Source organism: Dipteris shenzhenensis, chromosome 26 (assembly GCF_047967505.1).
Source record: "Dipteris shenzhenensis isolate YYH24624 ecotype China chromosome 26, Dip_SZ_1.0, whole genome shotgun sequence".
Lineage (NCBI taxonomy): Eukaryota > Viridiplantae > Streptophyta > Polypodiopsida > Gleicheniales > Dipteridaceae > Dipteris > Dipteris shenzhenensis.
The window spans coordinates 15,262,796-15,276,856 of NC_141621.1; the positions used below are offsets into that span (position 1 = coordinate 15,262,796).

At 50.0% G+C, this 14,061-nt stretch overlaps 1 protein-coding gene across 1 annotated transcript in view; it reads left to right on the top strand.

Moving 5' to 3' along the window:
• The window catches only part of LOC147884725 (uncharacterized), a 134,713-nt gene that overhangs the window by 63,133 nt on the left and 57,519 nt on the right, over positions 1-14,061 (top strand). Inside the window, exons 8-9 of the mRNA XM_087397210.1 lie at positions 2,955-3,085; positions 3,231-3,282. Coding sequence (XP_087253336.1) covers positions 2,955-3,085; positions 3,231-3,282 — 183 coding nt within the window. The remainder of the gene's footprint in view (positions 1-2,954; positions 3,086-3,230; positions 3,283-14,061) is intronic.

Here is a 14,061-nt window from a genome sequence, read left to right on the forward strand (position 1 = left end):
CTCTCTTTTTCTTGGAGGGTTCTACAGGATTGCGATGACACTATCAGCCCCAATCCTTTCTTTTTGGCTTTTGAGTTTTTCATGCATTGCATGGTGTATCTTGCTCTAAGGGTTTTCTTTAATACTTAATAAAAGTCTCTTTTTGCAAAAAAAAGAAACCAGCTAGATTGGTGAATTTACAAATTCCCTAAACTCAAAATTCAACTATACCCTATCACGCCTCCTCTGAGTTTGGAGAGGATCTCCGTTCTTCTATGAGTCTTCTTTAGGGTTGCGGTGGCATTTTTAGCCTCCACCTTGGATTTTGAGCTGTTTTTTCTTTCATGCATGACATGATGTACTCCCGCATTTGAGCTTGCTCTTGCAGCTTTCACTCATACTTAATGAAGTAATATTTTTTGCAAAAAAAAAAGATGCCGAGCGGCTTTCATTCATGATGCCGTCTGACATAGGGAGCACTTTCTGAGGATACACGGGCAAGATTAAGGTAGACTCCACTCAGAGCATATCACTAAGTTTTTCCAATTAGACAGCACGGACCAGTAGGACTCAGTGGAAACGGCGAATTCAAGGACTATAGCAAGAGACACTGCAAACCCGCTAGTAGGGTGAGGCACATATCAGATTGGGGGACCTTTCACTAGATCTGAGCCACGACCAACATGGGTGATATTGGCACTTGTCCGATGCAGGGCTATAGCTAAGAGACATAGCGGGCCACACAGGTTGATTGTTGTCAGCGGGCTGTCCCAGCTTTCGTGCCACCACAGCCTTGTACATTGCTGGACTCCCCCTTAGACTGAACCCCTCCACCAGCTTCCAGATGATCATTGCATTGATGCCACATCACAACTTATCCATGGGATTAGAGATTTTCTTGTGTATTGGTATCTCTATGATTATGGATATTATATTTGTTTCGGGTGTTAAACACTTGCTTTGAGGCTCCACCCTTCCAGCTCACTGTATTAGGTTCTTTAAAATTGAGACCCTTTGGTCTTTTGGAGACGTCTAATGAACTTTCTTTCTTTCTAGTGCTTTGTGTGATGGACATCATTTATGATGTCAGTAGTATGTTGACTGCATCATAAGAGAAGGCTCTTCTGCCTATAAAAGAGGCATGCACTTGTCGTGTCACATCAATTTGAATCGCCTGGTATTAGTTTCGTCCCTACCTATAAAAGCGGCATGTACTTGGGGTGTCATATCAATCTAAGTCGACTGGTATTAGTCTCATTCATGCCTATAAAGAGGCACATACTTGTGTGAATCTAAATCGACTGATATTAGTTTCATCCCAGCTTATCTGTCCTGAGCACTACCCTTATCTCTCTCTGCAATCTCATCACAGCATGTTCAACACTCTCTATGTGGAATTAGTCTGTGTCCGATGGATTTGTCCCCCAAAAGGGACTGTTGTACTTCCTGGTGGGACGAACAAGCGAGTAAAAAAGAACAGACTTGGTTCTGGGGTTCTGGAAATGGGAGTGAAAGCATTGACAATCTAGTCTAGTAGTGTGGCATATACTCTGCTCAAACGAGCCTGCATGGCTGGTCTTATCGTGAAGATCAGGCCTGAGAAAAGGACCCCTAGTCACGCATAGGATGCAATAATCTCCAATGGTGCCCCATTGAAGGTAAGTTGCTCTTGATATGCTGCTGCCCGAGATGTGTTGAAGATCATGGCCTTGGTTTTACCAAGCTTTGTGTCTTGCAGAAATTCTGGAGTGCATCCAAATGTTGCTAGGGACCCTCGGCTTGATGAAGAGAGTAGGAAATATCATCTGCATATATTAGGATCAGGATGATCAAGAGCTTGACAAAGAGAGTAGGAAATATCATCTGCATATAGTAGGATTGGGATGATTAAGGAGCCGGCTAAGGGTGAACCTACTCCTTACAGTGTCGTGATGAAGGACTTGAGCCAAACAAAGAAGCTTCTTGGGAGCTAAGTATCTTTTTAAGATTTCTTCATGTACTAGCCCACATTCATGAGTGTTAGAAATAGTGTATTGAGGGCCTAATTGCTATCAGGGAAATTTAATACTTGTGTTTCCAGATGATAACTGTATTGATGGGTAAATTAAATGGCCACTACTTGGTGAGATATGTAAAGTTATTGAAAATATATAGTAGTATAATGATCTATTCATAAGGGCAGAATATGTATCCAAGTGATAAACAATTGAGACACCAAACTGTTTATAAGGCCCACCCAGGTATTCAAAAGATATTTGCTCTCCTACCAGAAATCTTTCTAGCAAATTATGAGTCGGAACGTCCAATCCATTTAATAAATTGCGAGAAGTTTCCAGTTAAGAAAGCAGAATTCCTTAAGTTACATGACCTGCATCAGCTGTTGGAGATCCCATTTGGCCACAAATTTAACTTAAATTACCTAGGACAACAAGAAGGAACAATTTTGTATAGGCAAGATGGCTTGCTTTGTTCCTATAAGGACAACAATTAAAAATTATAAGTAAGCAAGTATGGTTCAATGAGTTTTGAATTTATGTGGATCTCTTTCAAAAAGATTTTATGGCATGCTTGAAATTATCTTTTTACAATGTGAAATTTATATGTTCTTTAGAATTCAAACGATCACAAAATGTGTATTTTCTTTAGAATTCAAACAATCACAAAATCACAGAGTAAGAAATATGGGGGAGAGCATCACAAGAATGGATTTTCTGCAGGTTTTAGTTGTTTAATGATTTATATTGAAGCCTGGCCTACAACATTGTTGCAAAGAATTGAGACTCATAGATTAGATTGTTTAAAAAACCCTTTTTCAGATTATCTAAAGAGCTGAGACATTCGAAGCACTTGACTGAAATGGATGCTCTCTCTTCCATCCATACATAGGATAGCAATGGTCATTTATTTCTTCTTTTCATGCAAGTATAATGCAAATATCCCCATAGAACATAACCTTGAAACAACACATCTTTCAGGTTCTTGCTGTATGGAAATATAATGTGAAATTTCAGCAGGCTGAGATAAGAGCAATACTAGAAGTTAACCAGGCTTTGATGAAGGCAGCCATGGTATTTTGGCGGGAGTATCATGTTCTATGTGCACTACGGTAAGACTTGTCTTTCAAATGTAAAAAACATGGTGTGTTCCTTTGCTTTCTTTGTAATAGTATGTGATTTGCCTGCAAAAGACAGGACTTGGTAAAATGTTTTGGTTTATCAATCGCTGTTTGCTTTCATGGGTCTTGTCTGCAGACGGAAGAAGGAGCAAAAGGCAGATGCCCATAGAAGGAGGAGAACACAAAAGGTATTTCAGAGGAAATGTATGGGCATTGCTAAGCATTTTAACCAAGGATTTATCTCAAGTCAGATCTTCTAGATTTTTTTGTGTGACTTTTTCATGTTGAATAAAGTTCAATAAAAACTTCGAGTGACGAAGTTGAAGAGTTAAAGAAAGAAGCTGTAAAGAAAACACCTAATTATAACTCATGGAGCTCTATATAAGACCATCCCTTGTATGCATCAATTAAGTGAAGAGAGCATACTGGTTATGTAACTTCTTTATATGTGAGTACATGCCTAGTCCTTGATTGCTCCCTTGGTCTTTCTTTTCTTCCATGGTACTAGATCAACTAGGTTGTTCTAGTTCTTGGATCATCACGAAGTTTTTCAAAAATTTCTCACAGGTCACGTAAAACTGTGAACTTCTTTGAGACTTGTAATAGCAGCCATCACTCTGTATTGGAGATGCACTGGATTATAAGGTCTTTTGACCTTTTCATAAGACCTTTATTGGATATGCCATGCATTTTAAGGTCTTTGGACCATTTTGATAAAAGTTATACAGACCAAGTTCTGCCCAAGAGCATGCTGTTGTCCCATCTTAGCTGCTGTATGCAACTCCTTTGAGCTTTGTACCTGGCCTTTGTGCCCTTAGGTTTGTGTCTTTTACCCTTCACTCCTTGGCTAGTGTTGATCGTCGTGTAGTGACTAGCAATACAGCTGCTACCCTATCTTCAGCCACCCTGACTCATTTGATGGGCTAAAAGCTTTTGCTCAGCCAGCTGTCACATTCAGCCTCACTGCCTCTTCGTGAGTCCTTCTATTCTCTTTGTGAAAGTCTACATTAGTCTTTGTGGTGGCTAGGGTCTCCCTCATTCTCCAAACTAGCACCTTTTCCCTTCAAGCTCACATATAAAAGGACACAATTGTACAAAACCCATGCTGATGCCAGTGGGAAACTGAAGATAGAGAGGAGAAGTGACTGTAGAGCAACGTGACCCAACAAGTCCGCACACAAGAGACAAGCCCTACAATGTACATCTAACATTAAAAGAAGAACGAAGATTAGAGTCATGTGTCTTATAATATATTACACCCTTAGAACATGTATTGACTATTCGGACAACATCTTTATTATGCCTCACTGGCTTTGTCTTCGTTGTCTTGATGACATTTTTAACCAAGCATCAGTGATGAAGTTAGCATTCTCGGATCAAGAATCTAGCAGGTACTAGGCTGATTTGGGGCTTTGTTCAAATAGCAAGCACTCTCATATGAAAGAGTGAGGATTTGAAATGGCAAAGGGAGACATCTGTGCCATTAGGTGGGGCCAACCATGTTGAGATGCTGTGTCAATACAGTTCATTGCAACTGTCCTCCAATAACTCTCTTGTTCTCCTGGTTATCTTGCCTATTTCACTTGCCAATGAGCATCTCTGCAGTTCTCACCATACCATTGGTCTGAAGAACTTTTCTAAGGGTGTAACAGTCAGAATAATGTCATTTGTATGGGAAGGAGAGAGACGAAGCCTCGTGAGGTTGGCTTTGATTGTGATACTGTGGGGGTTAAAGGTCACTGTGCCTTTACCCCGGTTATGTACAATACTCAAACACATGTATAAATGAATGAAAAAGAAGATTAGGGTGTTCTGCACCTACCAAAACTTGTGTGGCTCTCTGTTTCTCTCTCTCCCTCTTCCATTCTTGCTTCCGTTGAGAGCACTCTCAAGTGGTATCAGAGCCCGGGTGATCTAGCTGAGCGTGCGTGAATGCCTGGAAGCTCAGCAGCTCTGTGGGAGGAAGGAGAAGCTCTGTGGGAAGCTTTGTGGGTGACTTTACTTGCATCCCAGTGTGCAAAGACCTTGGAGGAACCTTTGGAAAAGTCACTTTGGTTTTGCGAAGTGGTTTTGAGAGCTTGTTAAGTGTTTTCAAAGAAAAAGTCGTTTTTTGAGCTTTTCCCTGTTCCGTTCGATGACAGAGACTCCACATTGACTTGTAGAGGCAACTATTGCTTGCTTTTGGTGTCCACTTCACTTCAAGAGCTTAGAAACATCTTCAATTTTGAATCTGGGATCATTTCATTGGATTTTTGACTCGCTATGTCAGTTTTTGCGTTTTTTAGCCCGGGTGTTGGAACTCAAGTTTGGAGCAACCATTTGCAGATCTGTCAGTTCCGGTGGACTCAGGAGGTCCTAAAACTTCTATGTTGCTCATCATTCGCACTCCGGTGGAGTTTACAAATAGCTTTGTTTCCAAAAACGTTTTTCAGTCCGTGTGTTGGACCCAGTGATTGAGACCACGGTTTCCAAAACCGTCTGTCCCATTGTGTTCCGGACGCCCAAAAACCCCTACCTATCAGTTCTTGCGCGATTCGGTGGAGGATTTTCAGAGTTATAGATCTCTGTGTATTCGATTTCGTCTCTCTGTTATGCATTTTTCATTCTTTTGCCGAAAAAACAATGCTAATTATATTACTTCGAAAACAAGATACAAGAGGTCAGCATTGCAACTGACGGGCTGCGTTCACAAATCGGACGCAGCCCAAAAGGTAACAAAAAGTAAAGCTCTCTCTCACGGAGGGATCAGGCGAGTGTGAATGAACAGCCAGAGAGGTGGTGAGTAGCGCCACTGAAGGCCCTGCGAAGTATGCTCAAAGAAGAGGCCCTGTGTGTCCCAAACCCGGAGGAAACGTCTCCGCTTCTCCCGGCCGGCCCGGGAGTCTCCATGTATCTGGTCCCACTGGCCTCTGAGGGTGTGTATAATCTCACTCCAGATGTCAGTCATGATCTAGGCAGTCGATAAGGAGGTGCCACCGAGGATCTGCGCGCAGCGCGAGGTCCAAATGTGCCATCCTGCGATGCTGCTAATAATCTCCCAGACTGGCTGCCTCTCCTGAGATCCTGTGCCAGCCTCTGCCAGGTGCGGCGGAATGCTCTCGAGCGGCCCCCACGTCCCCTGTGTGATAAGGAATGTGGGGTCCTGTTGACATGCCTCGAACAAGTGATGAAAACCAGGTGCGGTAGGCCCAATGTCGTGCTGTAGGCAAAGAAAGAGGTCGGCCCCTGACCTGTCACAATCTCTGGCCATCTCCGCTCTCCTTGGTCCCAATCAAGCTCTGACAAGGCCCGCCCCTCCCAGAGCCAGAGTCGCCAAAGCTGCAGCTGATCCTGCTCTATGCTAGGATCGGTCCGCCAAACCTTCCCCATGAGGCCTACGACCCGAACCCTCTGCCATGGGAGTAGGGGGTCGATGAGCACATCCTCTCTCCTGAGTCGGCCGTCCCCCATAACCGCGAAGAAGGAAACAGAGGAGTCGTCCATCCGACCTGCAACCACCAGTGGGATGCCACGGGGGGTGAACTGTCCCAGCCAACGGTCATCACCAGGCATGAGGATCTGAAACTCGGGTGGAACCAACCAATCAGCTGGAATCGCTCCGTCTATCTCCGTACGTCTCGCCTGAGCTCCACGGGCACCTCCAGCTGCGCCTGCAAGATCAGCGGTCTCCAAATGTCTGTACGTGTCCCTCCAAACTCGAAGGGAACGGGCTGGCTCCCGCATCCAGCCGTCCCACCTGATGTGTGATCTCTCCCCCAGCTGAAGGCCCTCGGCATCTCTGACCTGATCGTTCCAGATAAGCGGCTGGCGATCGATCTCCTCCTGACAGCTAGGAGGGGACTGAATGAGACTGAAGCGGAGCCGCCTCCAAACCATGAGGAGGCTACGAACGAGTGGGGAGCGGGGCTGAGTGAGCGGGGCGGAAGTGAAGATCCACCTGAGGGATGGTAGCCACTCTCCACCTCGGCGCGGGACACAAGAACCGACCCCCTGCTGAAGTAACATCTTCCACATTTGCCCCCCCGGGGTCAAACCGCGGATAACTAGCTTGCCCAGCAGGGCCTGACTCTGAAGCTCTCGATCGATGACCCCCAGGCCACCCTCAGCCTGCGAAAGAATGATTGTCTGCCAAGCAACCCTAGCTCTGGTATCTCTGAGACCATCCCCACGGGACCACAGGAAGTTCCGAACCAACCTCCTAAGCTGTGCCACGCTGGATCTCGAGAAACACCAACAGGAAGCCACATACCAAGCCGTGGCTAGGAGGACCTGGTTGACTACCAGGGCGCGACCTGCAAGGGAGAGCTTAGCAGTGCTCCAGAAAGCCAGCTTCCGTCGAATGGAATCTAGCACCGGGAGAAACTGCTGAGCTGGCGTGATATCCAGGCCGACCTGAAAGCCGAGATATCTAGCTATCTGTCCCCGCGGGATCCACCTGAAACCCAAAAACCTCCCCCACTGAGAGCACGCCCCGGGGTTTGTGAGAAAACCAACTGATTTGTTCAAGTTGATTTTCGCACCGGCTGCCGAACAGAAGACCTCTAGGGCCATCCTCACCCTCTCCAGCATCATCTCATCATCCTGGACATACAGTGCTGTGTCATCCGCATACTCCGAGTCCAGGAGCTCCGTGTCCTCCCTGAGGGGAAGGCGAACACCCCGGATCCCGGTAGACCTCGCCCGAAGGTAGTATGTCATAGCCTCGGCGAAGAAGAGAAACAGGTAAGGAGCAAGGGGGCAGCCCTGACGCACTGATCTCTCCAAACGAAAATGCTCTCCCATCCTGCCGCCAATGATGACCCTACTAGAAGCTGTCCTGTATAACGCTGAAATACCCTGAATCCATCCTGCTGGGAAACCTAGTCGCTCCAGAGTCCCCTCCAGGAAGGACCAGTCCACTCGATCGTAGGCCTTCTCAAAGTCGAGAAGTAGGATGGCTAAATGTGACCCACTGTGCTGAGCCCACTCCGCCGCCTTTGAGAAGGTGAAGACATTATCTAGGATACTGCGATCCTGGACAAAGCCTGTCTGAGTGTCATGAATGAGGTCTAGAAGTAGAGGCCGAACTCTGGCACTGATCATCTTGGCAAGGATTTTGTAGGCAGTGGTGAGGAGGGTGATCGGGCGCCACTGACAAAAAATGATCACCTGCTGCTCTCTGGCCATGCGTCCTGAAGAACTCCCTGCACATCCGGTCGCCCTTCCGAGCCCAGAAAGAGAGAGAGGCATGATAGGAAAACTTTGAACGGCGCTGGAGAGTCTCCTCAAGAAGGGCTCTGGCTCGAAGGGCCTGGATCCGAAGCTCCTCCGAGCCCGGGGCTGCCTGCTGGAGTCGCTGAATGGAAGCGAGGTCCCTCCGAAGAGCTCTCTCTCTGCCCCACCACTCCTGTCGAACCTGTAGGGCTGCGAGCTGGCAAATCTGGCTGGACTCCTGCAAAGCCTGCGCCACCGAATCAACCAGATCCACGCACTCGCCCCAATCTCTGTCCCAAAGGCTACCGATACTGCTGCGCACGTCCTTCCTCGAGAAGATGGAGTCGGGAATCCGGCACGAACGGGGGGGAAGGGCCTGAACTGCCGAGTCTAATGATAAGAGCACAGGCGCATGGTCAGAAAGTGTCGTCCCTGGAACTATACCCGCCTGACCGCCTCTGCTGATGGCCCAATCACTGACATAAAATCTATCCAGCCTCTCCAGGAGTCTGCCTCCTTCCCTGCGGAAGCCCCACGAGAAGTCCAAGCTCCCGTGCCAACGACGGAAGGACGGGTCTCTCCAGCTGTCCCTACCTCCTGTCGCGAAGATAAATGAGTCCCAAGCGGACTGCTCTGCCTGAGACATGCCTGTAAACTTTGGTCCTCTGCCCTGCTGGTCCTCCAAGGTCTCTAGATTGTTGAAGTCACCCCAACAATCCAGGAATCCATGTCTGGGAGAATCCCTGTGAGTGTCCTCCAGAAGGTGGCTCTGCACCGGAGATCTGTGGGAGCATAAATGTTGAGGATTCCTATTCTGGAACCCTCCAACTCCAGGCCTACCCAAAGGGCACGGCCTGGGATCAACGTGCCATGACCAAAAACTCCCTGGGCTAACTGCTCGCACACGGAAGTGCAAACACCTCCACTCCTCCCCTGTGCGCCGATCGAGGGCTCCCAATAAGTGTGAGAACGTCCAGGGAGAATCCTCCCGCAGCTACGGGAATGAGCCACAGAAAGCTTGTGCTCCTGGAGCAGAAGTATATCCAAACGACCAATCATTGTTGGCTGAAGTTCCTGTCTCAAAATGAGCTTCCTAGGACCACGGGTGCCAGAAGAATGAAACCCGTTCACATTCCAGGAGACAAGGTGTAGGCTCATGGTGAGGACTGGGATGCTGCGAACAACTGTCTGCTCGCGGCAGATGTCGATGAAGAAGCTGACATTTCGGAGTGGAGGCGCTGACGCTTATGAGAAGGTTTGGAGGGGGAGGCGGGGTCGTCCTGCCCGTTCTTCAACACCTTTAGCAAAGGCGAGAGGCCTTTGGTGCCATGAGCAAATGCTTTCTCGAGCCAGCTCGAGATCTCTGAAGTAGTCATCCCGTAGAAGGCTCGGAGTTTCTGAGGGGTCCAGGCTCTGACATCCTGGGGGAGGGGCCATGACAGAGGGGGCCTAAGGATCACAATCAATCTGAAGCGTTTGGCGGCGCAACGCCACCGCAGGCGCACGTCACCCTCGGACCACTGAGTCTCGAGAAGCTGCCCACTGGACGGGCCTATCCAGGAGCAAACCTGAGCGTGCGTCTGCTCTCTGAGAGCCTCCCAGACCGAGTCGTCTGTCCAAGTCTCGGTGCCGTCGCTGAGGAACGTGAAAGCAAAGCTAGGGCCATCCCTCGGGGCCAAGGCTGCGATCTTCCCATCCACCCCTTTGCGGAGCAGGAAGATACTGATGTCGAGACACGCAGGGAAGGTCCCAAGGTCGGCCACATCCAAGTAGTCCCAGGGGCCAGATCTGTAAAAGTCGCGAGGAAGCTCTCTCTCCTGAAGCTGAGGCCCACCAGAGTCTGCAACTGAGGGGCTAGCGGACAGGGAAGCCTGCTCCAGTGGTGGTGTAGACTCAGGGTGTCCTCCCTGTGGAGGGGAAGGGGGAGGTGGCTGGGGGGTAGGCAACTCAGACTCCACGGAGGCGACTAGCGGGGGGGGTGGAGGAGGGGGAGTGGGGACTGCAGGAGAACTGAGAGAGGCGGGGGGGGGGGGGGGGATGGGGCTGCACCTGGGACTGGGGCTGAGAAGGAGGAGGAGGAGACTGAAGAGGAAGAGGCGGGGGCTGAAGCTGCAGGTCGGGCTGCAGGTCGGGAAGAGGGGGGTGCGACTGGGGAAGGGGCTGGGACTGAGTGGAAAGGAGCTGGGGAGCGGAAGAGAGGGGGACCTGAGGCTATGGAGGGCGGGCTACCGTCGAAGAAGAAGCTCTCCCAAGACCCTGGGGCGGCTGCCTGTCAGGTCTCTGAGGTGCTGCTGCAGGTTGGGTAACCTCTACCTCCTTGCCTTTATCGGAAATCTTCTTGTTCTTTCCTCTTTTCCTTCTAACCTCAGTCCAACCGCCAGCTAACTCTGGACCGGACTTCGGCTGCCTCTGCTCCTCCTGACGTGGCTGCCCGGAGGGGGGGGGAGGGGCCGGAGGGGGAGGGGGCGGGGGGGGGGGGGCGAGAGGAACTGGTGAATCGTGGACAAATCGCAGCCAAGTGCCCAAAGCCGTGACACCTCAGGCACTGGCCTGGCTGTCCGGTGACTACCATGCTCTGGGTGATGCTGCCGGCATCTGTCACGATCTCGATCACTGCAGGGAGAGTCGCAGGGTCCACCACAGCCACACGGACTCGGGGGGCACCTGCCGTAGTCACCGCATCGGCGAAAGTGTCGTGCATAACCCAGCCAAAGTGGGAGCCCAGGTCCCTGACAATCGGCCGCAGCTCAGCAGCAAGACCTGGAAAAACTAGCGTCACTGGATGGCGAGGTATGCGGAACCGAGCATCAAAATCCGCTGCACTGAATCCACGGTACCAAGGGACTATCATAATGATCTTTCCATCCACAGACGTGGGGGAACCAGCAATCAGGTTGCTCGCAGCTTTCGCATTGGAGAGTTTGAGCCAGAAGATGCCCCTTCCCATAAGGGCCACCTCCTCAATATGGCCGTCCTCTAGCATGAGAGTGGACTGGAGCCAGTCCCTGATGGCTAATCTGGAGGGGGAATGTCCAATGACTCTGCCATAGACAAAGGTAAGGGCAAAGTCATTGGCAACCTCCTGAACCCGAGACGATTGTTGCTCTGTCAAGATAACGCGGTAGGCATCTGGAGAGGGAGGGTCCGACTGGGCCTCCGGTTCCGGGCAGGGAGCCGCCATACCGCCAAGACAAACTGCGAGACCTCCGATGAAGAAGAGGCTGCCACCCAAAAAAGGGGGGATAGATGCGGGGGGGTGGAGCCTGGGTGTGAAGAAGACGGGTGAGGCGAACCGGGGCGACGTGAGTCGGGTGGGGGAAGCGGAGGCGCAGGCGAGAGCGGAGGCGGAGAGAGGGCGGAGGGCGGTGGAAACGAGGGCGGGAGGCCGGGAGGCGGAGGTGGCGGGGGGTGGGGGCTAAGGATGGAGGGCGGGTGAGGTGAAGAGGCGGGAGTGGGGGCGGGGCAGGGCGGAAGGGCGGGAGGGCGGGAGGCAGGCGTAGCGAGGGGGTGAAGCGGGGGGGCGGGGGGGAGCGAAGCGGGGGGGCGGGGGGCGGGCGAAGCGAGGGGGCAGGGGGGTGAGGCGGAGAGGCTAGGAGGGGGTGAGGCGTAGCGAGGGGGCGGAGTGGGACGGAGGGGCGAGGGGGATGAGGGCGGAGAGGCGAGGGGTGAGGGCGGGGGAGGGCGGGTGAGGGCGCAGCGGGGTGAGGCGGAGGGGCGAGGGGGTGAGTGCGGAGAGGCGAAGGGGTGAGGGCAGAGAGGCGAGGGGGTGAGAGCGGAGTGGCGAGGGGGTGAGAGCGGAGAGGTGAGGGGGTGAGCGGAGTGGCGAGGGGGTGAGGCAGAGGGCGAGGGGGTGAGGGCGGAGAGGCAGGGGGGGTGAGGGCGGTCGAGGCGGGGGGGAGCTAGGGGGAGGTAGAGGTTGCGGGAGGGAGGGGGAGGGCTCGCAGGAGCAGTTCAGAGCGCTCTGGGGCACCTTTCGTACCAGCTATTACATGGTATGGTCCAGGAGGTGGTCGGCTAGTGGAGCGGGTGGTTTTCAGCCTCCACCTTGGATTTTGCATTTTTCATTCTAAGGTTTTGAAACCTTAGATTTATGCCACATGGCAGTGGATAAGTGTTGACTCCCATTTCTCACTCATCGGTTGGGATTTTGGAGTTCCGACAGAAGAGAGATATTTGCAGATTTTCTTGCTGAGTCTGATTATGCAATGGCGCCCATGTTTTGAGGCATCTCAGGTTCTATTTTCAGTAGCGGTCATTACCGTGGGACCATGATTTCTTGAGCATACCTTATGCAGATCACTTTGGTTGCAGTTTGAGCAGTCTGCGCTCATTCGTGGTGTGCATTGATTTGCAGTGGATGATTTATAGGCCATTTGGATGCATTGCGATCCTTATTGGATGCGCTGATAGGCCCAAATTGCCTTGTGGGATGCTATTTTTATGGACGCTTTGCACATGGATGCTATTTTATGCTGAGGGACAGCTTTGACACATTGCAGTTGATGCACTGATAGTGCTATGCTCTCTTGGATGAGATATTATTGATGCATATGCCAGTGGACGGTGTTTATGCTTGAGTCATTTGGCACTTATTGGCATTTTGGATTGCCATTGCAGTTGGCATTTTTTTTGGGGCCAAATTTGCTCATATGGATGCATAGTATATGCACATGAGTCAGATGCATCTTTTGATGCTTTGAGCTTTAAGTTTTGGTGATATTTCACTCTATTGTGGCACACACATTTGGGTGCACCTGGTATTTGGTGTGATTCTCTCTTATAGGCACTAGTATTTGGGATTTTTGCTTCATTTGCATCATGGCATCCTCTTCCATGTCTGTTTAGCATTAAAAAGTTTGATGGGACAAACTTTTCTTTGTGGAAAGAACAAATAAGGGATGTGCTTATTCAAAAGAAGCAGATTAAACCCTTGGCAGGGATTGAAGCTAAGCCTGCAAATATGTCTGAGGATGATTGGAATGAGTTGGATGCATTAGCAAAATCTACTATTAGACTTCATCTTGCGGAGTCAGCTTATTTCACAGTAGTAAATGAGCAGACTACGGAAGATTTGTGGAAGAAATTGTGTGCCACTGTCTCCATTGCTTCTCACTTGAATGAATTCAATATTATTTTCAGCCAGCTTCAGGCTCAGAAGATGAATTTTGATGCGGAGACTAAGGCAATATTTCTCTTATGTTCATTCCCATCCTCATGGGATACCTTCCATACAGCTGTCAGTAACTCTGCACCTGGTGGAGTACTAAAATTTGATAATGTTGTGGGTAGCTTGTTGGCCGAGGAGATTAGACGGGAGTCTATGGACGGCAACAAGCAGGATGCAGCCTTAAATGTGCAAAGGGGCAGATCACAGTTCAGGGGGAAGTCCCAAGAAAGAGGGAAGTCTCGTAGCAAATCCAGGGCACGAAACATTGAGTGTTACCACTGTGGCAAGAAGGGCCATATGAAAAAGGATTGCTACAAGCTGAAAAGAGAGCAAAAGGATAAGAAAAAGAATGCAAATTGAGGTGCAAATCAAAAGGAAGAGAGTCCAAGGGAGGACAAAGGAAAAGTGAAGATCGAGGAGATCAATGCAGTCACACATGATAGTGACAATGACGTTCTCTTCATGTCTAGTTTATCTGCAGAGTTGCTTACCACTTCAGATGATGCATATTCCCAGGATTAGATTTTGGATTCTGGTGCTTCATTCCATGTTACTCCCCATAGGGAATGGTTCTCCACTTATGACAATGGAAAGACAGGTTGTGTGC